The 26,615-nt window shown below is 36.6% G+C and overlaps 1 protein-coding gene across 2 annotated transcripts in view; it reads left to right on the top strand.

The window, feature by feature from the left end:
* The window catches only part of IPO8 (importin 8), an 88,541-nt gene that overhangs the window by 38,798 nt on the left and 23,128 nt on the right, over positions 1-26,615 (top strand). For both annotated transcript variants that reach the window (XM_053556274.1, XM_053556275.1), the window contains 11 exons: positions 833-932; positions 4,480-4,556; positions 4,884-5,000; positions 5,442-5,531; positions 7,256-7,421; positions 8,371-8,531; positions 10,198-10,323; positions 13,566-13,632; positions 18,938-19,063; positions 19,742-19,839; positions 22,944-23,039. In XM_053556274.1, the coding sequence (XP_053412249.1) occupies positions 833-932; positions 4,480-4,556; positions 4,884-5,000; positions 5,442-5,531; positions 7,256-7,421; positions 8,371-8,531; positions 10,198-10,323; positions 13,566-13,632; positions 18,938-19,063; positions 19,742-19,839; positions 22,944-23,039 (1,224 nt within the window). The remainder of the gene's footprint in view (positions 1-832; positions 933-4,479; positions 4,557-4,883; positions 5,001-5,441; positions 5,532-7,255; positions 7,422-8,370; positions 8,532-10,197; positions 10,324-13,565; positions 13,633-18,937; positions 19,064-19,741; positions 19,840-22,943; positions 23,040-26,615) is intronic.

Below are 26,615 nucleotides of genomic sequence, written 5' to 3' on the forward strand. Positions count from 1 at the left end.
TACAGATCTTACCAATGCAGTATCTTTTCCTTATATGGCTGTCTCAATAACTGTTTGCCTAATCACTTTGATCAAACAGTAATAATTTCTTTGCAATTAATAAAGATACTGATTTTATTTTATTTTTTTACTATATTCCTGTAAAGTAAGGGTGAGTTATGATAGCATTTCTTCTCTACTTGATACTTTTGGCCTTATTTTTACATGGCTGTAAAGTAGGAATTAGAAAACTTATCTATAGGCAGAAGTTTTTTTCTCCAGGAGTACTTTAAGAGATGATCCTGTTTTTACATAACTAATTGTTAGAGAACAAAAGGCGTTAACAGAACATAGCAGCAATGTATGGAGAAACTAGAAGATGGAATTTTTTTCCTACCGAAACCCACACTTCGAGAGTAGGAAATTGGTTTTTAAAAAATGGAAGAAGAATAGAAAACTTTAATATTATTGATACATTTCCACTTAGGACCAAAATGGAAATGTTGAAAAATTTCAAAATAAGAAACATAATAGTTAATAAAACCTTTACTTAACATTTTCCTTCCTTAAAGAATGGAAGTATTTTTCATAGTGATTTGTTAATAAAACTTTATCATCCCTATTGTTGCCTCTTTCTCCTTTATCACTTGTTTAAAAGCAATCTTCGGAACTCTTCAACAACAGCCCCTTCTCAGAGGCTCTTGTCCTGCGTTCACCTTAGTAAATGCATGCTTAAAAGATTAAAGTAACAATTGGGACAATTTACGTTAAAAAGGGTGTCCGTAACACACTATTGGTATTCCTGAAATGTGAATAACTTATCCTATGTGTTTTTGCCCCCCTCTCATCTTAGAATATCTCTGAAGATGTGATTTTTTCTGTGATGTGTTATAAAGACGAGGATGAAGAGCTGTGGCAAGAAGATCCATATGAGTATATAAGGATGAAATTTGGTAATGGGGATATTTTATTGCTCATCACTTCCTGGATATAGAAAGTAATGTAACTAAATTTATATTTAAAGTAGATTTTATGACTTTGTTAAATCCTCAAAGTTCCCCTTTGCGCAGTTGTTCTATTGAGTCAGAGAACTTGAGGCTTTTGGGTGTGGGAGCTGGGAAGCCACTCTCTTCATCTCTCTTACGGGCACCTAAGTACTCCCAGATGGCAGAGAGATGCCCATCTGCAGGGACCACCCCTTTCTGTGCCCTTCGGAGTATCGGTTTCTAAATCAAGTTCTCACTTTGGGAAATCCTTAAATTTCCGCATATTTTAGGAGCACTCAGATTTTGTTTGCCTCCTTATCCTAGGGACTGTTCCACAAGGGAAGGAAGTTACCTATGCTGGCCCCACTGTGTGTGGCCCAGTTCTTTTAGTTTGGACCTTCCAGCAAGTTGTTGAACTGTGCAGGTTGCCCGAGTCATTCCCTTGTATCCCCAGTTTGTATTCTTCCTTTCCTTGAATATGCAAGCATTTCACAGAGCAAAATGTTCATTTGGGTACCTCTGTCTCTCCGGCAACTTAGAAGCTTGCTGAGGGCAGGAATTTTATTTGTTTGGTTTATTTTGTATTTTTTTTTTATTTTTTTATTTTGTATTCTTTATCCTTTCTGTACCTCTATATCCCTCTACCAGTGTTTGGCACCCAGTATGCCTTCAGTAAATATTGAAATAAATAATGGCTGAAACTAAGGCATGCTGCAGGTGCTGTGACAATGAAGTGCTTTCCCCTTGTGGAGCTAGATGTCTCTGGCTGCCTGAGCTAACCCTAAGGATGTGGATGCCAGGTTGTCTGGCTGTGATGTTTTTACAGCGCTTTGTGTAAGTGAGGAGGTGCCTCTTGGAGACAAAGCATAAGAACAGCAGATGAATGAGAAACCACATTACCATGTGCTTTATTTCCCTGTTCTATCTTTGTCTTTTGACAGTCCTTACTCAGATGCATAATTTATTATTTCCCCTTTATTCTGCCCTTGTTTTTCCTAGTTTGCCTTGTCAGAGCAGATGATGAGTCCATCTTTCTTTTTACTGTTAACAGGCATTCTTTTAGTGTTTACCTTTTCTACACTACTCGTGTGTTTTGTAATGTAAACGGTATTTGTTGGCTTTCAGAAAGCTACCATTAGTTCATGTAATCCTCATATCTGACATGTAGAAGTATCTCAGCTTTTAGAAAATAAGGGTTGTGTGTCACTGTGTGATTAACAGTGAGAATTTGTCTTTTATGGATTGCTTAGAAGAGAATATGGATAATTTAAGACTAGCAAAAGTGCTGTGCTTTTTTAAAAAGTTCCTTCTGTGGACTAGAATGCAATGGCTTTTATTTGATACGTGTATTTTAGGTAACTATAAAGAACATTTACTGTATTTTCTTTTCATATTTTTGTCACTTGTAATTCTATATGTGAACAAACTATTTCTATCTAAATGTATTGATAGATAATAATGTTTTTATTTTTCTTTTAATTGTATCCTTTAACCTTCTCCCCATATTCCCTAATGTCAATGCTTTTAGATTTGATAAAAACTAAAAAGGTTGTGATGTTAGGACAGCCTGGATTCAATGTTGGCTTGGTTGCTTGCCTGTTGTGTGATTGTAGGCTGGTTATTTAACCTCCCTAAGAAGCAGTAAAATGGGTAATGGTGATAGTGTTGGATCATGCCCAGCTACTTTTTCTGTTCATGTGTAGGATGATAGATATGAACTGCTTAACATAGAATACTAGATGTTTAACAGTACTCCAAACTTAGTTATTAGTATTTTCTATTTTGAGGCATACTTAGATTTGGCTTTATTTATTTATTTGTTTATTTATTTATTTTTTGCAGTTTTTGGCCAGGGCTGGGTTTGAACCCACTACCTTCGGCACATGGGGCTGGCGCCTTACTCCTTTGAGCCACAGGTGCTGCCCTTGGCTTTATTTTTTATAATTTAAACAAACTGAAACAGTTTCAGTTTCCTATTCCGAAAATTGCCTATTTCGAAATTTGTGAGAACTTGTGTAATATTGGAATATTACAAAGGTGACAGGAATACTTGGTGCACCTGTCTCTTGGGAGAGCCCAGTGCTGCCCTAACATCCCTCAAGGCTTCCACGCCTGCTGTTTCCTCTGCTTGGAGTGCTCTGTCCATGGATAGCTTTCTCCCTCATTCATTTTCTGCTTTAACATTACCTTAACAGAGAGTTGGAGAGAGTTTCCCTGATGCCCTACTTAAACTAGCACCCCGTACTCTGTCTCCTTACCCTGCTTTACATTTTTTTTTTTTTTTTTTTGAGACAGTCTCAAGCTGTTGCACTGGGTAGAGTGCTATGGATTCATAGCTCATGGCAACCTCCATCTCTTGGGCTTAAGTGATCCTCTTGCCTCAGTTTTTATATTTTTAGTAGAGACGGGGTCTTGCTAAGACCAGTAGGCTGGTCTTGAACTCAGGAATTCAAGCAATCCACCCACTGGGGTCTCCCAGAATGCTAGAATTACAGGCCTGAGCCACTGTGCCTGGCTCTATTTTACGTTTGTTTTTAGCCTAACTTATTGTGTGTATGTGTGTGTGTATAATCTGTTTATTTTTTTCTCTCACCAAGTAAGCTACATATAAATTTTTTTTTTTTCTGAGACATAGTCTTACCCTGTTGCCCCAGCAGAGTGCCGTGGTGTCAGCCTAGCTCACAGCAACCTCAGACTCCTGGGTTCCAGTGATCCTCCTGTCTTTGCACCCCGAGTAGCTGGGACTACAGGCACCTGCCACAATGCCCAGCTACTTTTTTTTATTTTAGTAAAGACAAGGTTTTTGTTCTTGCTCAAACTCCTGAGCTCAAGCAGTTCTCTCATCTTCGCCTCCCAGAGTCCCAGGATGATAGGTGTGGGCCACTGTGCCCAGCTGGAGAACCTTTTTTTATTGATCTTAGTATCCCTGGAGTTTAGAGCAGTGCCTGGCACAAAATAAACACAAAATAAATTTTTGTTGTTTTTTGATAACGTTCTTAGCAAAATAGATATCTCTATTGTGTTTTTTTAAAAGTATATAATTGTTTGAAAGTCCAAACAGAGTTTGATAAATATTGTGCATAGGAGCATTGGTGATATATCCTTAGCTTTTTAATGCTATTAACAAAATCGTGGTCGGTGCCTGTGGCTCAGTGGGTAGGGCACCGGCCCCATATACCGTGGGTGGTGGGTTCAAACCCTGCCCCAGCCAACTGCAACAAAAAAATAGCCAGGCGTTGTGGCAGGCTCTTGTAGTCCCAGCTACTCAGGAGGCTGAAGCAAGCGAATCGTTTAAGCCCAGGAGTTGGAGGTTGCTGTGAACTGTGATGTCACGGCACCCTACCAAGGGCGATATAGTGAGGCTGTCTCAAAAAAACAAAAAACAAACAAAAAAAAAAAAACAAAGTCGTATATGGACTGTTTTATGTCTTGGTTTGGAATAGTTGTGAGTTACGTTTAAAATCTATAAGTAATTGTATTTTTACTAACATGATTTAACTTTTAAAAATCTTAGATATTTTTGAAGATTATGCATCTCCCACTACAGCAGCCCAGACTTTACTATATACTGCTGCGAAGAAAAGAAAAGAGGTGTGTAGTTATTCTTTTCAAATCCTAAACAGCCTATGTTGCTTTGATACTCTAATACACCCCTAGTATTTGAAAAATTATATTGTTACTAGTTATAACTTGTCACTTTAAGAATATTTTTCTGTTCTAGGAAGGAGTTGTCCTAAAAGGGCTGAGAATTGTTGGTTATTTGGTTTTCTTAACAAATTATACCTTTCTTATTGAGCTTATATTTGATAAAACACAATAAAATGGCTTTATGTTTGAAAATTTGTGCAGCATATTTACTTATTATAGTAAGATAGTGAAAGTGCATGGAGACTAAAATAGATTCTTTGATTTCTTTAGGTGTTACCAAAAATGATGGCATTCTGTTATCAAATCCTAACAGATCCGAACTTTGATCCTAGGAAGAAAGATGGAGCCCTGCATGTGATTGGTTCCCTAGCTGAGATTTTATTAAAGGTGAAGATAATCAAAATTTAATTTACTTAATAAAAACTGTGAAGCACAGGCAAATGAGAGAACGTGAAAGTTATGGGTCATTTAAAACTGGTGACTACTTCTGGATAATTGAGTTGATTTTAAAATATCCTTTTTTCTGTCTTCTATTTTATTAATTAAAAAGAAAATTTGACTTTTGTGTAAGTTTTTCAGTGTGAAACTATAGGTATATATAAAAAAGAATGTGAAAGTCCTGTATTTCTATAAAAATTAATATCAAAATTAATATAAGGTACTATTTGTCTTTAAAATATGCAATATGTAGACTGAATGATTTTACAAAATTATAAATAGAGGTATAGTTATACATGCAAGTCATCATAAACTTACTTTATTGGAAAGTAATTCTTTCATATGAAAAAGAGATTGATAAGTTGAAATTTAATTTCTGTTTCCTTACAGAAGAGTTTATTCAAGGACCAAATGGAATTGTTTCTACAGAATCATGTATTTCCATTACTACTGTCTAACCTAGGATATCTTCGAGCTAGAGTAAGTTTTCCATATTTCTTTTGTGTCTTAAATCTTTACCTGTAAGGTAATTATTGAAATAAATATTTTTGGATGAGTGGGCCTTTTACCACATACTGAGATGAAATGGAGTCAGTTAGAATGTCTGTATAGTCACATCAGGTGAGTCCGGAACAAACTAGTAAAGAAAGGGGTTGTTATGGGTTTTAATTCCAGCTGATTTCATTTGTCACCCTGGCCTCACTTGCTGCATTTGAGAGCATGGTACAATATAAATTCATAAAGAGATTAATTTTCAGTATCTAAAGTGGTATGAAATTTTAGTTTGGCTAAAAAGTTGAATTTGTTTTCTAATATAGTGGGTAGATTTGCCTCAGTAATATGGATAAATAATATTCCATGTAAACATATTTGTGTTCTAATAGTATATCCTTTCTAGAATCTTTATATTTTATTAAGAAATAGAAATAGAACTTTAATTCAAGAGCCTGGTATTTGTCTTTATAAATATATAAACACAAAAAAGTCTTGCTAAAAACAACATATATTAATACTTTGTACACTTTGAAAGCCTTTTAAATACATAATAGTCACTAGAGAAATGTTTGGACAAATGTAGGCTAGGGATACTGAACATCTTGATCATTGGGCTCTTAGCTTTGAGCAACTGTGTGAATTGTAATTCTTTTTCAGAAGTCTTTGGTAAATCAAATTGATTTCTGTTGATTGTGTTGTATGCCCACAGAGTATAAAATGAAGTAGTAATGATTCTGTGGTCTAATAGAATTGATCATTAAAAATTGATCATTTATGAAAGGTTTAAAATTCCTTTTTTTTTTTTTTTTTTAATTTGGCCGGGGCTGGGTTTGAACCCGCCACCTCCGGCATATGGGACCGGCGCCCTACCCGCTGAGCCACAGGCGCCGCCCAGGTTTAAAATTCTTGGTATCTTCTGTGAATGAAAAAAGGAAATTTGCTAAGCCAGTTAGTGTAAGGGAAAATAATGTATCACCTAGCATTGAAGTGTGAAGGGCCAGCAAATTATTTCAACACATTAGTTATGAATCATAATATTTACTAAAAGCATAAATGGGATTATTTTTCAGGAATACTTATATTTGGCTTCTTTTTCTCTTTCCTGTAAAAAAGGTGATCACATATGGGTAATATAAAAGTAATGAAACTAATCTTTCTTTCTTTTTTTTTTTCCTTAAGACAGAGTCTCAGTCTGTTTGCGCAGGCTATATAGTACTGTACCATTAGCCTCGCTCATAGCAACCTTAAACCCCTGCATTCAAGCAATCCTGCCTCAGCCTCCCAGGTAGCTGAGACTAAAAGGAGCCACCACATGCCTGGTGTGAACCCAGGCGTTTGAAAAATTAAAAAATTTTTCTTTAAAAATTGCTTGAACCAGGAGTTTGAAAAACTTAAAAGTTTTTCTATTTTTAGTAGACCTGGGGGTCTTACTGTTGCTCAGGCTGGTCTTGAATTCTTGAGCTCAAGACATCCTCCCTCCTCAGCCTCCCAGGGTGCTAGGATTACAGGTGTGAGCCAACATGCTGAGCCAGAAACTACCTTTCTTTTTATAAAAAGGATGGAAAATCCCAGAGTTAGAAACTAAGGCCAACATATCACCCTCCAAAAACAAATGAACACTTCCTGGTAGAATCAGTGGTGTTCTCCTTGGAAGTTCTTACGTGTGTGACGCTGCCACTGAGCGCTCCCGACCTGCTGTCTTCTTGCAGTCCTGCTGGGTGCTTCATGCCTTTAGCTCCCTGAGGTTTCATAACGAGCTCAACCTGAGAAATGCAGTTGAATTAGCAAAGAAGAGCCTGATCGAAGATAAGGAGATGCCTGTCAAAGTTGAAGCTGCCCTTGCCCTTCAGTCCTTAATTTCTAACCAGATACAAGGTAAAGCTAAATACTTTTTAAGAGTTTTTTGAAATAAATTTTTTGGGATAGTCTTCTCAAATAATTTTGATTCTCTATGTCTGAGGGTTCAGGCTTTGGAATTCTGACTTTTTGCCCTCTTAGAATTTTAAAGGGGTTTATTCTTGCCCTTTTTAGGAGTTCCTACTGATCCAACTTTCCAGAAAAGTTTTAAATTAGGAAACATGTTAATAATTGTTGAACACTAAGGTTGACTGGGAATCGGGACCTGGGGTCCAGTACATGCCATGTAAACCTGGGTGAGGCACGTGACCCAACAAGGCTTAGGCTTCCACATAGTTAAATTCAGGGGTATTGGACTAGGTAGCTTCCAGATTCCTTTCAGTTCTAGAGTTCTGCTAGTTCTGCGAGTAGCAAGTAGGATTTCTAGTGAGTGAGAACAGACATATCTCATTCATTTCTATAATATTTTGTTGAAATATTTAAAAATATTTCTGAAATATTTTGTTCAAATAAATCTTTGGAAGTCACCTTTATTCAGCAATGTTTCAATGGGAGGATTGAATATTATATAAGGACGTGGGGAGGGGAGGGTAGGTAGAGGTGGGTTGAGGAGGGATGGTCCCCATCTGTACTGACATAGTCTTTCTATGTACATCATTTTTTAAACTTTGTCATCAGGGTGGGTGTAATGTTCCTGTTCTCCAAGTCCTGCTGATGACAGAGCATATGTATATTTAGAATTTCTTAGTGGAGGCTGTTGGCACTTTGGGCAGGAGAGATTTTTTTCCTGAGCAAAACTGCTTGTCCTTATGTTACTCACAGGGAAATTGATATATTGGTGAATATTATTTTGGTATGGCTTTGCAGTTTATTCACCATAGAGCAAGTGTATACCTAGAACCATATCTAGGTATTAGTTAATTCACTATGGCTAATTTTTACTAATTTGTTTGTTTTATTGCAATAGCTAAGGAATATATGAAGCCTCATGTGAGGCCTATTATGCAGGAGCTGTTGCACATTGTTAGAGAGACAGAAAATGACGATGTTACTAATGTGATCCAGAAGATGATATGTGAATACAGTCAAGAGGTGGCCTCGATTGCTGTTGATATGACCCAGCACTTGGTAAGACTGGGCAAAGGTTTACATTACTTTAGTGTGGAAGCCTTGAGTAATCTAAATAAATTAAACTCCAAGATTTGGAATTCGGTTTTATTTGTACAATCTTGTACTGCTTAATGATGTGGTCAAGGACCGATCACATATATGACAATAACCCCATAAGATTACAATACCATATTTTACTGAACCTTTTCTATGTTTTGATATGTTTAGACATACAAATATGTAGCATTGTGTTACAGTTACAGTTGCCTGCCGTGATCAGTACAGTAATATGCTATACAGGTTTGTGCCTAGGCATGTGGTAGGCTATAATGTTTCAACAATGTTTCAGTGGGAGGATTGAATGTTATATAAGGATGTGTGCGGATGGTAGTGTAGGTAGAGATGGGTTGAGGCAGAGATGGTGCCTGCCTCAGGTTTGTGTAAGTATGCTCTGTGATGTTCACACAGCGAGAGTATTACATAACAAAGCATTCTTTTTTTTTTTTGTGGTTTTTGCCCGGGGCTGGGTTTGAACCCGCCACCTCCGGCATATGGGACCAGCGCCCTACTCCTTGAGCCACAGGTGCTCCCCTTTTTTTTATTTTTATTTTTTTTTATAACAAAGCATTCTTAAAACATATCCCTGTCATTAAGCAACACATGACTCTAACTAAAATATTAATCTAAAAAATGTTTGCTGTAATAATTCTATGATAATTCTGATATTTCTAGTTAATAGACTTAAATCTAATAGCATTTAGGATTAGGATAATTTCTTTTCATCTATGATATTCTCAGATTTCATAGCAATATGCCTTGATATGAGCCTTCTAAATTTTTACTTTCTGGGTTTTGAATCTGGAAAGTAATTTCTTTCAGTTTGGGATAATTTATTGTATTACTTCTTTTTTTTTTTTTGAGACAAAGACTCTTATTTCGACACCCTGGGTAGAGTGCTGGGGTGTCGTCATAGCTCATAGCAACCTCTGACCCCTGGGTTCAAGAGATCCTCTTGCCTCACCCTCGCAAGTAGCTGGAACTACAGGCGCCTCCACGCCCAGCTAGTTTTTCTGTTTTTGGTAGAGGTAGGGTCTTGCACGCTCGACCTCCAGCAATCCACTGCCTCAGCCTCCCAGAGTGCTGGGATTGTAGGTGTGAGCCAGTGCACCTGGCCTTGTGTTACTTCTTTGATAAATTTCTCCCTGCTGTTTTTTTCTGTTCTGTATTTCTAGATGTGGAGTATCTGACCTGGACCAAGTCTTTGATTTTCTTACATTTTTTCTGGTGTTTTCCATGTCTGTTATTTTTGTTTCACTTTTCTAGGTGACCCCTTGACTTTATCTTCTAAACCTTTTTTCACATTTTTCTTTTTAGTGTTATTTGATTTCACTTTTTCTAGATTTTGATTTTATTTGCTTAATGACCGCCAGAAGTTAAATATTAGCTATCTGGTTGCAATAGCTAATATATGTTCCACTCTAGTGGCAAGAAAAGGGAAAATGGCTATATTAAAACATAACAGGTTCTATCATCATAAGGAAATAAATGCTTTAGTCAGCAGAGGGGAGGATTTAAAGTTTGAGCCCTGCTAACATTTAGATGTGAGACACTGCCCTTTTGCTAACTTTTATAATGGGGCGTATAGCAGTGCTAACTGTTGAATATTTTAATGTTATTTTCATAGGCTGAGATATTTGCCAGAGTTCTTCAAAGTGATGAATATGAAGAAGTTGAAGACAAAACAGTAATGGCTATGGGGATTTTACATACCATTGATACTATCTTAACAGTTGTAGAAGATCACAAAGAGGTGAGATTTCTTTGTGTTTTATTGTCACAATAGGAGCATTGACTCAAAGTTATGTGATCAGTGGATATACATTTTAAAGTCTTAACTTTTAAATTGCTACTTAGTTATGTTTCTAGGCTTTACAAATGGCCCTTAGATTTTAAAGAAACACAAGTAGCACATTATATTCGTAATATTGTAATATTATAAAGTTTATAGTGTATCTTTTTATTAAACAAAGTTCAGTTCATCCCATCTGCCTAGGCTAGGTTTTGGGGAATACTGGACAGAATAAGACATGAGGCCTGCCTTCTGGAAACCTACAGCCCAGTCCTCTTGTTGGAGGGTGTAACGGGCAGTCATTTAATGACGCTGGCAGGGGCTACGTGATGGAATGAATTCTGATGCAACAAGTCCTGTAAGAAAGGGAGGCAGTAGGAGCAAGCACTTAAAAACATCTTTCCTAAATTCCAGAATAGACGGAGACGAGAATTTATACAGATGTTTACCCAGGGCTTTCATATTCATCACCTGATGTGGTCTTGTGATGCCACTGTGAGATAGATAGAGCAGGTAGGGGCAGGCTTTTTTGCAGAATTGGAAAACCAAGTTCAGCTAGGGTTCAAGGGACTTGCTCCTGGTCACAGGGCTAGTAAGTTGTACATTTGGGTTTCGTAGTAAGATCATTTTGATAAGGTATCAGTTATCCCTATTTAAATCTGTAGCTCTCCTTCTCGAGTATCACATGGCCTCTCCTTAGCTCAGGATTTTGTTCATTACTCCTGTGAGTGCAGGTTGACTTGCTTGGCACTGATGGCAGCCTTTGTTTCACAAGGTGAGGATTTTAGGAAATAGGTGCCAGTTTTTTTAAATAGCATTGTTGAACCATGGGGCTGTTGGTTTATCCTGTGTTTATCACATACTCATGGAAAATTATTAGGTTCTTAAAAACAGTTTGATATTCTTCTCCTGGACTGGTCTTTCTTCACCTGAAGGGCTTAATGTGAATTTTTATTTCCATATTCATTATTTTATTTCTGTGTCTTTCTGTGTTGAACCTGGTCCTTTTGGTAACAGTGAGATGTCAAAGTATACATAAGGGATAGTTCTTTTACCTTATATTTAGAACATGTATTTTTAAATTTGAAGAGACCTTAGAAATCACCTAGTCCAGTTTTCCCAAAAGTGTGGGTGTGTGGGGGATAGTGGAATGAGCTGCAGGATTTGTTTGAAAACAGAAGAGCATTTATCTTTTTTGTTCTAATTTTTTACTCTTGATATTAAATCCATTTTGAATTTCAAAGAATGTTAAAGGAGCACGTGAACTTACTGTGCTTGACAAGGGAGGCGGGGATTAAAATTGAATATACTAAGCAAATCCATCTACCCTACCTATGTATGAAAAAACCTAAGGCCTTCAGCTGAGTGGCTTTACCAAGGACGTGGAGGCAAAGCCAACTGGAATCTTGATCTCCTGACCACCTGTCCTTTAATTTTGAACTGTGACTTACTAAAAGCAAACATTGAAAACATTATGTTCTTAGAAGGAAAAACTGCATGTGTGAATCCATGTACAAATACTTGATGTATAAAAAAGCAAAACTGGAAATCTAAAATAGGTGCTTAAGCATATGCACTTTTGCTTACTGGATTTAAGTATACTAATAATTTTTCAAACTGGGAAATTTGCATCATTTGAACTTAAGGGAATAGTTTAAACTGAATATTAGAATGTGCAAAGTTAAAATAGGATATTTACATGAAAAATGGAACCCATAATGGATTTTAATTTTCATTTGTTTAAAAATATTTAATATAAACATATGTTGACAAATATTCAAAAGGTATGCAAAGATGTTCAGTGAAATTTTACCTTCTCAGCTCCCCAGCCATCTAATTCTTCTCTCAGGCAATAGCTATTTTTTTTTTTGGTTATAGATTGGCCGGGGCCAGGTTTGAATTCACCACCCTCAGTATATTGGGCTGGTGCCCTACTCACTGAGCCACAGGTACCGCCCTGGCAATAGCTATTTTTACCATTTTTATTGTATCTGTTTAGAGATTTTTCTATTGACATACCAGCAAAAAGTGGGTGTGCATTTTTTTTTTTTGAAAAAGCATATTATCCATAATTTTTACCTGCCATTTTTTACTTAATATATCTTGGTGATCTTTTCATGTCAGTTGATAAAATTATATCTAATGGTTGTGTAACATCCCCTTGTGTGATTTGTCAAGTTTATTTAACCATTCCCTGACTAATGGGTTAATTTAACTGTCCTTTGTTTAAATGGACATTTGTTTGGTGGTAATCTCAAACATGAGCTCAATGAATGTCCTTTTACGTGTCATTTTGCACAGGTGCACAGGTAATAATAGGTCTGTAGGGTTAATCCTTGAAGTGAAATCACTAAGTTGCAGGATACATGCATGAGTAAGCTTGAAGAATGTTGCTAACTTGTTCTTCACAGCAGGAACCAATTTATGTTCTACAAATCAATGTACCGCAGGATCTTCCACAGGGTCTTCTTCCCAGGCCCATACCTTTGATCATTGCTGGTCTGATAGGCCCAAAGTGTTAATGTGGCACTTTGAATTTTTACTCTTACCATGTATTAGACTTGCAGGGGTCCTCAAACTTTTTAAACAGGGGGCCAGTTCACTGTCCCTCAGACCGTTGGAGGGCCGGACTATAGTTTAAAAAAAGAAAACTATGAACAAATTCCTTTGCACACTGCACATATCTTATTTTGAAGTAAAAAAACTGGGAACAAATAGAATCACACCACCGCATGTGGTTTGAGGACCCCTGTTAGAGGGACCATCCCTTTATAAACATAGGCAGAGGTTATGAAAAAGATATGTTCACATGCATTGTCTTCGTATTTCTTTTTTATAACCTTTGTTTATTTTTCTGTTGTTGATTTCATAATACAAAAATTTTTATTGCTTCTAGCATTTTTTTATGGTTTAATTCTTCACATTGAAATCTTTGATCCATTAAGAATTTATTTTGGTATAATATATGAGGTAAAGAACTAATTTAATTTGTTATTTTATTATGGATTTAACCCCCATTCCCATCATTAGTCTATTTTTCAGTATTTTCTGATTATTCGTGTATGTTTTTCAAAGGAAGTTTAGAATTTTAAGTTCCCTTCTCAGAAATGCCTTGTTGATATTTTTATTGAGATAACATTACATTTATGTATTAAGGGTCATCAGGGTGAGTTTTAAACTAAATCTTTAAAATTTATCTTTAGATTACGCAGCAGTTAGAGAATATCTGCCTACGGATCATTGATCTTGTTTTACAGAAACATGTAATTGGTAAGTCCAAAGCTTAAAAAGGTGAATGGATATACATTTTTTTAATTTGACTAACTCAAAGTATAATTTTAGTCCTTCAAATTTAACAAGATAGACAATTTTGAGAAAGCAGCTTACACTCTCTTCATTTTTTTTGATATCCTTTCTAATGTTAGATATGTATATTTCATTTACAGACAACTTGTAATATAACCAGTTGGGAATTTTTGATCTTGGAATTTTTAAAGGACAAAGAACTTAAAATTTTACATTTTTAGAAATGAAGAAATTTGATGAGGTTTAGGTAAAGTTACTTTAATCTGTGGTTGAGCCAACTCTGGTGGCTTAAGTGTGTAATCCAAGCAACTATGGAGGCTGCAGCAGGAGGATTGCTTGACACTATGAGTTTGAAACCAGCCCAGGAACATAGGGAGACCCCCTTCTCTTTAAAAAAAAAAAAAAAATTAGAAAAATTAACTGAGGCAGGAGGATCACTTGAGCTCACAAGTTTGAGACTATTATAATACAGTGAACTATGATCATGCCAGTACATTCCAGGCTGAGTGGCGGAGTGAGACCCTATCTCTTAGATAAAAAACAAAAACAAAAATGTCTGGGCTTTAAAAATGTTTAATTAGCATATTTCTTATCAGAAGTGTGAATCGTTTTCCTGTTGTCTATTGTAGTATCTGACTTCCATTTAAAATACTAACTGATGCTAGATGTTACAAACTGATGGTAATTTAGTATCCAAGCATTTTGAGATGCCAGGCCCCAAGTCCTGTAAGCACAAGAAAGATGCAAAGCTGTGTAGTATTCAGAAAGATACAAGAAAACCATGTTCCTGATTAATAGCAATTGTCTTCAGACTTTTATTATTGTTCACCATATTAGTAAAAAATTGAGCCGGTACTACTAATGTAATAAATAATATTTGAATATTATTTGAATATAATAGAATTCCATTCAGCCTTAAAAGGGAAGGAAATCCTGCCATTTGTGACAATGTGGGTGAACCTGAAGGACATTTCGCTAAGAGAAGTAAGCCAGGCACAGAAAGACAAGATACTGTGTAGTTGGCTTGGACCACTAGCTCAGCAGCTGGGGTGCCGGCCACATACACTGGAGCTGGTGGGTTCAAATCCAGCCCGGGTCTGCCAAACAACAATGACAACTACAACCAAAAAATAGTCGGGCATTGTGGCGGGCACCTGTAGTCCCAGCTACTTGGGAGGCTGAGGCAAGAGAATTGCTTAAGCCCAAGGGTTTGAGGTTGCTGTGAGCTGTGACACCATGGCATAGTGGGACTCTGTCTCAAAGAAAAAAAAAAAAAAAGATACTATGTAATCTCACTCATGCCTGGAATCTAAAAGCAACAGGCTCCTAGGAAGTGAGACTAGAATGGTGGTTATGAAGGGTTCACGGGTGGGGGTGAGGTAGAGAGATATTGGTCAAAATGAGGGATTGTCAATAATGATAATGTATTACATACTTGAAAACTGCCAAGTGGTCTTACAAAAAAAGTAAGTTTGTGAGTTAATGGGTATGTTAATTAGCTTGATTTAGCCATTCTATAAAATACATGTATTTCAAAGCATGTTGTATGTCATAAAAATATACAATTTTGTCAAGTAAAACAAAAATAAATAATAATTTTTTTTTAAGTGTGCTTTTCAGCGAAGAGACCAGTGGTTCCCAGGGGTTGGGGATGGGAGAGCTGGGAGGCTGAACAGGTGGAGCATGGGATTATGGAGGCAGTGGAACTCTTCTGTACCCTGTGGTAGGGAAGGACACACGTCATCATACATTTGTCAAAACCCATAGAATGTATAATACAGTGCAAAGAGTGAATCCTGATGGAAACCACAAACTTTAGTTAATAATGGTAAGACTAGTGAAAGAATTTCTGAAAGCTCTGTTCTGGTTTATTTTACTTACCATAGTACATTCTAGGTCCATCCATATTGCAAATAATGGGATATTCTTTTTCTATGACTGAGTAGTTTCCCACTGAGTATGCACACCACGTTGTGCATTCATCCATGATGGACCCTTAGGTTTCCCCCATATCCTTTTGATAGAGACCCAGTAATGCAATTGCTTGATCATATGGTAGTTCTGTTTTTTTTTTTTTTTTTTTTTTGTAGAGACAGAGTCTCACTTTATGGCCCTCGGTAGAGTGCCATGGCATCACACAGCTCACAGCAACCTCCAACTCCTGGGCTTAAGCGATTCTCTTGCCTCAGCCTCCCGAGTAGCTAGGACTACAGGCACCCGCCACAACGCCCAGCTATTTTTTGGTTGCAGTTTGGCCGGGGCCGGGTTTGAACCCACCACCCTCGGTATATGGGGCCGGCGCCTTACCGACTGAGCCACAGGCGCCGCCCGGTAGTTCTGTTTTTAACTTTGATGAATCTCTATAGTGTTTTCTACAGTGGCTGCACCATTTTACATTACTACCAGTAGTGTGCGAGAGTTTGGTTTTTTCCACCTCACCAACATTTACCTTTTGTCTTTTTTCTCCTCTTTTTTGAGACAGGGTCTGGGTCTGTCACCCCAGCTAAGGCGTCATCTTGGGCTCAAGCAGTCTATCTGTCTCAGCCTCCTAGGTAGCTGAGACTACAGACCACCACATATTGCTAATTTTTTTTTTTTTTTTTTGAGACAGAGTCTCACTCTGTGTCCCTGGTAGAGTGCTATAGCATCATAGCTCACAGCAACCTCAACCTCTTGGGCTCAAGCTATTCTTTTGCCTCAGCCTCCCAAAGAGCTGGGACTATAAGTGCCCATCACAATGCCCAGTTATTTTTGGAGACGGGGTCTCAGTCTTGCTCAGGCTAGTACCTGGCTAATTTTTGTTTTTTTTTTTTTTGTAGAGACAGAGTCTCACTTTATGGCCCTCGGTAGAGTGCCGTGGCCTCACACAGCTCACAGCAACCTCCAACTCCTGGGCTTAAGCGATTCTCTTGCCTCAGCCTCCCGAGTAGCTGGGACTACAGGTGTCCGCCACCACACCCGGCTATTTTTTTGGTTGCAGTTTGGCCGGGGCTGGGTTTGAACCCGCCACCCTCGGTATATGGGGCTGGCGCCTTACTGACTGAGCCACAGGTGCTGCCTGTACCTGGCTAATTTTTAAAAAGATTTTTTTTTAAAAATTATTATTATTTTTTTTTTATTGTTGGGGATTCATTGAAGGTACAATAAGCCAGGTTACACTGATTGCAATTGTTAGGTAAAGTCCCTCTTGCAATCTAAAAAGATATTTTTAAAGACAAGGGCTCACTATGTTGTCCAGGATGGACTTGAACTCCTGGCGTCAAGTGATCCTCCTAAAGTGCTAGGGTTATAGGCATGAATCCCTGTCCCGGACCTTCCATCTTTTTGATAATAGCTGTTCTAAAAGGTATGAGATGGTATCTCATTGTAGTTTTAACTTGCATTTCCCTGATAATTTGTGATTTTTTTTTTTTTTTTTTTAATGGACCTGTTGGCCATTTTTTAATTTTTTATTTTTGTTGGGGATTCATTGAGGGTACAATAAGCCAGGTTACACTGATTGCAATTGTTAGGTAAAGTCCCTCTTGCAATCATGTCTTGCCCCCATAAAGTGTGACACACACCAAGGCCCCACCCCCCTCCCTCCGTCCCTCTTTCTGCTTTTCCTCCCCATAACCATAATTGTCATTAATTATCCTCATATCAAAATTGAGTACATAGGATTCATGCTTCTCCATTCTTATGATGCTTTACTAAGAATGTCTTCCACTTCCATCCAGGTTAATACGAAGGATGTGAAGTCTCCATTTTCTTTAATAGCTGAATAGTATTCAATGGCTGTTGGCCATTTTTATGTTGTCTTTTGAGAAATGTCTGTTCAGGCCCTTTGTCCATTTTTAAATTGGATTATTTATTTTTTTTTGCTATTGAATGGTTCATGTTCCTTGTATGTTTTTGATATTAACTATTTATTGATACATGATTTGAAAATATTTTCCTCCATTATGTACATTGTTTCTTTGTTATGTCGATTATTTCCTTTGCTTTGCATAGAAAATCCTGTTTGTCTAATTTTGCTTTTTTGCCTGTACCTTTGGGGTTATGTCAAAAAAAAATCTTTCCCCAGACCAATGTCATAGAGCTTTTCTAGAAAGAAAACTAGAGTTTTCTTCTAGTAGTTTAACAATTTACAATAAGTAGTCTTAAAGTTTAAGTATTTAATCCACTTTGAGTAGATTTTTCTGTATGGTATAAGATGAAGTCTAATTTCCTCTGCATGTGGATATCTGATTTTTCTCAGCACCATTTATTAAAGCGAGACTGTCCTTTCTCCATTGAATTTTTTTGATATCTTTATTGAACATTACTCAATCATGAATGGGATTTGCTTTTGGGCTGTCTATTCTGTTCCATTGGTCTATGGTTCTGTTTTTATACCAGTACTATGGTAGAACTGTCAGAAATTCAATATTTAGATAATGTGTGATTTATTATTTTCAAGTGATTATCTTAAATTATTTCCCAGGATCTGTAAATTCCATCTCATTTTGCCTTCAGTATGGCAAGTATCTATACTACTGGCTTTTGAATGTATTAAATCTTAAGCAATATTAGGGGGGAAAAAACCTTTAATCAAGCTTCCAGGGTGAAAATTGATTCTTTTGATAAGAGGAAAGAAGAAGAAAACCTTTCAAGTTAGAATTCTTTGCTCAGTGCAGTGATTGGAATTAATTCAAATTTTTATAATAAGGTTTGTTTTTTGATTATATGTATATAAATAACTTACTTTTGACTGAGGGTAATGATAATATATATGAGAATATAAGAATATTTCCTTTGGACTTTTCTACTCTATAATGGGTATAATTGTTTTGTGTAACTTGAATACTGTATAAATCTTATAGGTTTTGTAAATCAAAAAAATACTGCACAGTATATAGTTGTTCATGAAATATAAATTTGAGATAGGTAGGTATTTAGCCCAGTGTAATTAAGTTCTCCAAAGAATATTGTCATTCATGAGTTTTAAGTCTTCTACATGAGAGAGATATGATAATCTCTTCCTTCTTGTATTCATTTCTAATAGTTTTATAAATATAAGCTGTATTTTATATATTACAGAGTAGAAAAATTATCTATTTTTTCACTAGTGTAAAAGTTTTAGTAAAAACAAATTTAGGCAGCATGTATGTGGCTGAGGATGCAAGTGCTGTGGGGGGAGGCTTGGCAAGTACATGAGATGTAGGTACACCCCACGTGAGCGTGTGTGGTCTTTGTGTTTAAGTTTTGCTGTTCTCAGGTTTCTAACTAGAGACTTTCTTCTTTCTAGAATTCTATGAAGAGATTCTTTCACTGGCATACAGCTTAACCTGCCACAGTATTTCCCCTCAAATGTGGCAGCTTTTAGGTATATTATATGAAGTTTTTCAACAGGATTGCTTTGAATACTTTACAGGTATGGTTTGGAGCGTGTAACATTTTTGCTTTTCTGTATCTAGATATTACTTCCAATGACACCTATAATAAAAACATGTACAATTCCAGTACTGATCAGAAAATGTTCTTATTTCCCTGTCAAGTAAAAGGTGGAGCTATCGTAGTAATGTTTTTCAGCACTAGGTATATAGGCACAAGAGGTATGTTGTATTTATTTCTTATTATATTGTAATTTACTTTACAACCAAAGCATCTATCAATAAATATTTTCTGAGTACAATTCTAAGCACTCTTCTGAGTTCAGCAGTACAGCAATGAGCAAAATAGCCTTTGCCCTTTTGAAGCTACATTGTAGTGGGGTGGGGGAGAGCAAGGAAAACACTCAAACAAAAAAAAAAAAAGAAAGAAAACACTCAAACAAGCAAGGAGATATAAAGTGAGTCATATGGGGAGGGGGGCAGTGGAGAAAAGGAACAGATTCAGAACAGTAACTACAACAAGTGACGAGCATTTCGATCTTTCTGATCCTTATTTTCCTCATCCGTAAATAGGCAGATTTATTGTTTTCATTTCTAGCGTTTTGTGGTCGCATCGGAAGATAGGAATGTGTGGGCACTACAGAGATGTGGTTTCAGGAAGAATAATTTATTTCTACTCCTATCACTCAAATCTCACTGGAATTTTGAATTTTTTTCAGACATGATGCCTCTCCTGCATAATTACGTGACAATAGATACAGATACCTTGCTGTCCAGTCCAAAGCATTTAGAGATACTTTTTACAATGTGTAGAAAGGTAAGCATGCCATAATCAGGTATTGCAGTGTTTCTTATTAATGTTTGAATATTTTATTTTAAGACATTCTTTCAGTTTGTTTATTAAATATTTAGTTCTCTTTTATCTTCATCAACATATACGTTATTTTATAGTTTCAAAGGGAGGTTAGAATGAAAGTTTGAATTTTAAAGTTTGATATTACATGTTGTGAAGAACATTTGTCATTTTTATATTTGTGTACTTTATAATTTTCAAGGTAAATACTTTGTATTTTTTTCTTTCTACAGTATAAATTACATGTACTTGATTCAAGAAAATGCTAGAAAAATTCACTGCACAGTTTGTCAATCAATGATAGAATGGCACTGGTCTTTTTTCTTTTAATTGAATGCATATTTTGAGAGCCACTAGATGTTGGTAATGTGAACATAAGAAATATAAAACAGAAATTATAATAGTTTGGAAAGAAGTATTATTTAGCTTCATACAATACAATGTATAATCCACTTAATGGCTGCTGCTATATTTACACGCAAATGAGTACTGTGCTGTCTTTGTCACAGGTTGTATTTGGCCTTCTGTTGGTACATCTTGGAAACTTTGATGCTTAAATAACCTTTCCTTCTTTAGGCAAATATATGTATATACATAAACATACAATTATTTTGCACGCAGCTGGCAGGTGACTTTTAGAAACCTCAAATAGCCAGAAACCAAAAAGTTTGACATTGGAGTTGGGAGTAAAATCGCTAGTGTACAATGCAGTTTTCTCAATTGAACAGGAGTGTGTGGAAATCTGGTAAGAGCATTGAACTGGTTATTAGCATATCTGATTTAGGTCCCAGTTCAGTTATAAAGAGCCTAGGAAACTGCTTCAAGTGTAAACTGAAGGGGTTGACTTTGATTTTTCATGACTCATTTAGCTCTGCGATAACCCTTCTTGTTAAATCATAATCATCTGTCAATTTTCAATTTTTCCCTAAGTTATGGAGATAGCTTACAATGAGGGGACGGGGGAAAGAAAGCACCAAGCAGAAAGCACAGCAGTCCTGTGTGTTCCGTTGGTAGAGTAATTCACAGCTGCTCTGCATGATGACAGAGTCACTTGATGTTCGTAACAGCATCCTTATACTTATCAAGTAGTTAAAATACACTTCATATTGTTTTTTTTTTTCCAATTGAGTCAGAGTCTCACTCTGTCACCCCTGGGTAGAGTGCTATGAAGTCATAGCTCACAACAACTTAAAACTCTTGGGCTCAAGCGGTCCTCTTGCCTCAGCCTCCTGAGTGGCTGGGATTACAGGCATGTACCACCCTGCCTGGCTAATTTTTATTACTTTTTGTAGAGCCTGAATCTAGCTGCGTTGCCCAGGCTAGTCTTGAACTCCTGGCTTCAAGTGATCCTCCTGCATTGGCCCTCCAAAGTATTGAGATTACAGGCATAAGCCACCACGCCTGGCCACACTTCCAACCTTTTAATTGCTGTATCTCTTTACTTTTCTCTGAGTATGTGTACCTTTAAAATCTCTCTACTGTCATTTTGATGGCAGAATGAGATTAAATGACAGAGTTCAATCTTTATCTGGAATTTCTTTTTGATTCAATTTTCTTAAATTATACTTTTCTGGAAAATTATCTAAAATTTCAAATATATAAAGAATATAACATTCTTCATTTTTTTCCCTCTTCTTTCTTTAAAAAATATATATTTTTAAGAGGCGAGGTCTTGCTGTGTCTCCCAGGCTGGTGTGCAGTGGCCTGATCACTGCAGCCTCAACTCTTGGGCTCAAGCATTCCTCCTGTGTCAGCCTCCTGAGTAGCTGAGACTATTGGCATGAGCCCCTGCATCTGGCTTTATTTTCTTATTTCTTTTTTTTTTCTTTGAGACAGAGTCTCAATATGTTGCCCTCCGTAGAGTGCGTGACATCACAGCTCACAGCAACCTCTAACTCTTGGGCTTAAGTGATTCCCTTGTCTCAGCTTCCCGAGTGGCTGGGACTACAGGCGCCGCCCCCACAATGCCCAGCTATTTTTCTTTTGTTGCGGTCGTCATTGTTGTTTAGCTGGCCTGGCCTGGGCTGGGTTCAAACCCACCAGCCTCGGTGTATGTGGCTGGCGCCATAACCACTGTGCTACAGGCACCAAGCCTATTCTCTTATTTTTAATCTCTCTTTTCTCTGTATTTATGTCTCTTTCATACCTAATACATACTTTAAACTTTTGCTCTCTTTTCATTTTGAATATTTTGGCAAAAGGTTGTCTACTTTAAGGTTTTTTTTTTTTTTTTATTTTAAGTTTTTTTCCAATGGATCTGCTTTTGGTTTTTCTCTGTTCTTTTTGTCTATATCTTAAATTTCTGCTCTCACATTTCTTTCTTTGGGTTATCTCTTCTTTTTCTTGCGTCTTGTGTTTGGACCTTAATTCATTAATTTGCTTATCTTAATTGTTAACATAAGCATGTTCTACTCTAGGGGCCTTTCTTTGGAAATCTTAGTATATGGCAATCATATTCCAGATCTTTTGTATGAACATGTGCATTGTAGAATTGTTTTATAATAGTGAAAATACCGAATTGGCAATAGGGGAGTAGTCTGATAACTTTGTTATACTTCTCTCTCAACTGTCGTATTGTATCATCCTAAATGGTTATAATGCCCATGAAAAATATTTCTAACTATTAAGTTCATGTGGGGGAAATGGAGAAGTGTGTAATATCAAATTATGGTTATTATGAAAAAATGGGTTGTATATGGGCAGGAATTCAAAAGAAACAAAAAAAATAGTTTCAATGTTTAAAAAGGAGATTGTTTTGTTTTATTTTGATTTAATTTTATTGTTTTGGTGCCTTTAAAAGGAAGCTTCGTTTATCTGGACAATGAAATCATGTAGCCTGCTTCATCAGTCTAAATAAGCAAATTATTACTCCTTAGGACTTAGAACCGATAGAGAAGATAGATGGACTTCATTCTGACCTTCTTTCTTTGGGTTGGCAGGGTAAACTTGCAAAGTAAGCAAAGCTGTGATTCCCAAGACTGAATGTATACGGGATGTTTGCATCTTTTTGCCTTGATCAAGCTCCCGGCTGTGCCCCTGGTTGCTGAGCTGACTTGTATCCCTTGCAGGTGCTGTGTGGTGACGGGGGAGAAGATGCAGAATGTCACGCAGCCAAACTTCTTGAAGTCATCATTCTTCAGTGCAAAGGAAGGGGAATTGATCAGGTACTGTACGTCTGGAAAGCACCTTCCATGACGTTCACATATGAAATTCACAATACCTGACTGGCGTTTCTAAAATGACGAAAAATCAGAAAGAGCCTGTAGTTAGCGCTTGCTGGTGCAAATCCTATTTAAATGATAAAAACAGCCATGTAATTTGGAAATTTTCCCCCTTCCATTCTAGTTGAGAAGGGGATGCATAGGAAAATATGTAATAATTTAAGGGGCTATCAAAAAATTAATGAAGGAAATAAATTCTACTCACTGGGAGTCCCAAAGATTTAAATGCTTCCTTTGCTTTTGTGCATGCTATTTAAATACTCCTGATTACCTTTTCTAACCAAAAATTAAGATACTATGAAAGAAAAAGTTTCCCTTTACCTATTTAGAAAGTATAATTTTATACTATTTATTTATTTATTTTTTGAGACAGAGTCTCATTATGTCGCCCTCAGTAGAGTGCCGTGGCGTCACAGCTCCAACTCCACAGCAACCTCCAACTCTTGAGCTTAAACGATTCTCTTGCCTCATCCTCCTGAGTAGCTGGGACTACAGGTGCCTGCCACAATGTCCAGCTATTTTTGTTGCAGTTGTCACTGTTATTGTTTAGCTGGCCTGGGCTGGGTTTGAACCCGCCAGCCTCAGTGTAGGTGGCTGGTGCCTTAACTATAGAGCTATAGGCGCCGAGCCTATTCTATGCTTTTTATAAGGTATAAATTTGTAAATTTTCTATAAGATTAATTCAATTTTTGGTACTGTTGAGGTATGATAGAGCCTTTTCCATGTGTTTGTATCTTTGCATCTAAAGTGTGCTTTATTTATATAGCAGATAGTTGGATTTTGTTTTTATCCAGTCCAGCATTCTCTACCTTTTGATTGTTTACTCCATTTATATTTACTATTACAGTTACATACTGATTTAGTCTGCCATTTTTTTATATGTCTAATGTTTTTGTTCCTGTATCATTCCTTTACTGCTTGTTTCGACTTAAGTAAATATCTTTTAGTGTCGTATTTTAATTTCTTTAGTTTTTTTCTCTTTTTGTTTTCTTAGTGGTTGTTCTGTATTTCTTCACTGTTTTATTTGTGTGTCTATTTGTATGTCTTAACATATTTTATCTTATTAAAATCTACACCAGATTTATGGTAAGTTAATTTGAGATACAGAAACATTACTAAGAGTTTAGAATTTCCATTTAGTTTTTTTTATATGTCTATACTCCTTCCCCCATTTGCACTGTTATTATACACTTATATATTTTACAAACAGAGGAGTACATGGTTTATAATATTACTTTTTTTAATTTTATGTCTGTTAAAGAAGCTGAGAAAAGAAAGGTGATAAGGATATAGTTACAGAATTTTTTATGTTAACCCTCTTACCATTTCTGCTTTTCCTCACTTGTTCCTGTGGATTTGGGTTATGGTCTAGTATCATTTTCTAACTCGAAAAAGCTTAGCTCCTTTGATATTGTTATTAATGTTGAATATATTATGATTTTCTATTTTAGAAGCACAACAATACAATTATAACATTATTATTTTATGCAATTGCTCTTTATAATAGTTAAAGAAGCCAAAGAAATACTGTTTTACTTTCTTTTATAACTATATAAAGTTATAATTGCTCTTGTGTGTGTGATAGAGACTGTCTTTGAATTACTTAGATTTAGCATGAAGAACTTCACTTAGTATTTTTTTTTAAGGTGGATTTGCTAATAATGAATTCTCTATTTTTGTTTATTTGAAAATATCTTTATTTTCCCTTCTTTTTGGAAGAGAATTCTGGCGGGATTTTGATAATTTTTTTTCAGTTCTTTGTATATGCCTTCCCACTATCCTCTGTGATAAGAAATAATAATTAACACTTGTTAATCTCACTGAAGTTCCTTTGTTATGATGCTGTATGTTTTTTTCTTAGTGCTGTTCAAATTTTTTTCTTTCAGCATTTGTACTATACTGGGTCTCTGTGTGGGTCTTTTGCATCTATCCTGCTTGGAATTAATTCATGAACCTTTTAGATGTGTAGGATTTTTTGTTTGTTTGTTGCTTAAATTTGGGAAGTTTTTAACTATTATCCGAGTATTTTTTCTGCAGCTTTCCTCCCTGTACTTCATCACATACACGTTGGTATGCTTAACTGTAGTCCACATTTCTCTGAAACTCTGATCATTCTTCATTCTCCTTTTTTTCCTCTGGTTTTTGGATTACATAATCTTTATCTGTCTCTCTCCAAATCTACTGTTGAGCTCCTCTAGTGAATTTTTCATTTTGCTTATAATATTTCATACGTTCAGAATTTCTATCTGGTTCTTTTTTATAATATCTGTATTGATGTTTTGTATTTGAGACATTGTCATCATAGCTTTATCTACTGTACAAAGTAGATAATTAATTCCTTGCATTCTTTATTCCTAAGCATTTATAATGGCTGATTTGAAGTTTTCTTTTTTTTTGCAGTTTTTGGCCAGGGCTGGGTTTGAACCCACCACCTCTGGCATATGGGGCCGGTGCCCTACCCCTTTGAACCACAGGCGCCACCTGATTTGAAGTTTTCATAGTCCATCTTTGAGGTTTGTTTTGACTCCAGGAGGGTCGTTGGCCATTATGCTCTCATGGTAGTAGCTGCCAGCTTCCTCTTCCTTGCTTACCACCAAAATCTTAATGATTTTTGAGTGCCCCCCACTACATTGGGGTGTAACTGACAGATAAAAATTGTATGACCTTTCTTTTTAATTTGTAAAGTTTTGCAGGTATTTTTGAAAGTTCTTTGCCCCTTTCATTATTGTGTACTGTTTTAGACGATGTAGTGGAGGTGAAAAGAAACTGTGGTGTAAAAAAGATAAGATGAGGCTGTAAAGCGCCAGACTCGAGTGGGGCTAGAGAAGTGTTTAGTCTTTTGACTGGATTTTGGAGGGTTCTGAGCAGTAGGATTAATAATGGAGAGATAGCTTTTTGTATTTGTATGGGTGGAGCTGAAGAATATTCTTCTTGGTAAAGTATTTCAAGCATGGAAAAACAGGCTCAGCGCCTGTAGCTCAGTGGCTAGGGCACGAGCCACATACATCGGTGCTGGTGGGTTTGAATCCAGCCCAGGCCTGCCAAACAACACTGACAACTACAACCAAAACATAGCCGGGCATTGTGGCGGGCGCCTGTAGTCCTAGCTACTTGGGAGGCTGAGGCAAGAGAATCGCTTAAGCCCAGGAGTTGGAGGTTGTTGTGAGGTGGGACACCATGGCACTCTACCCAGGGTGACAGCTTGAGACTCTGCCTCAAAAAAAAAAAAAAAGGAAAAACAAGTATCCCATATACTCAGTACTATTCGAAACTAGTAGATGAACAACTGCAGGCCCACACGAGAGGAAAAACACAATTAAATTCAAGAAGGGGAGGAGAAAGGGGGAAGAGACTCAGTAAGCCCCACCTAATGGATGAAGTAGGGGTATATGGCACGTATCCCGAGTCAAGGACTCAGATACAACTCGGACTTTTCTTAATAGATGCAACGTAACCTAACCATATGTACTGTCATATTAATCGGAAATTAAAAAAAAAAGTTCTACAAAAAATAATTGA

The sequence above is a fragment of the Nycticebus coucang genome, chromosome 12 (assembly GCF_027406575.1).
Source record: "Nycticebus coucang isolate mNycCou1 chromosome 12, mNycCou1.pri, whole genome shotgun sequence".
NCBI classification, from domain to species: domain Eukaryota; kingdom Metazoa; phylum Chordata; class Mammalia; order Primates; family Lorisidae; genus Nycticebus; species Nycticebus coucang.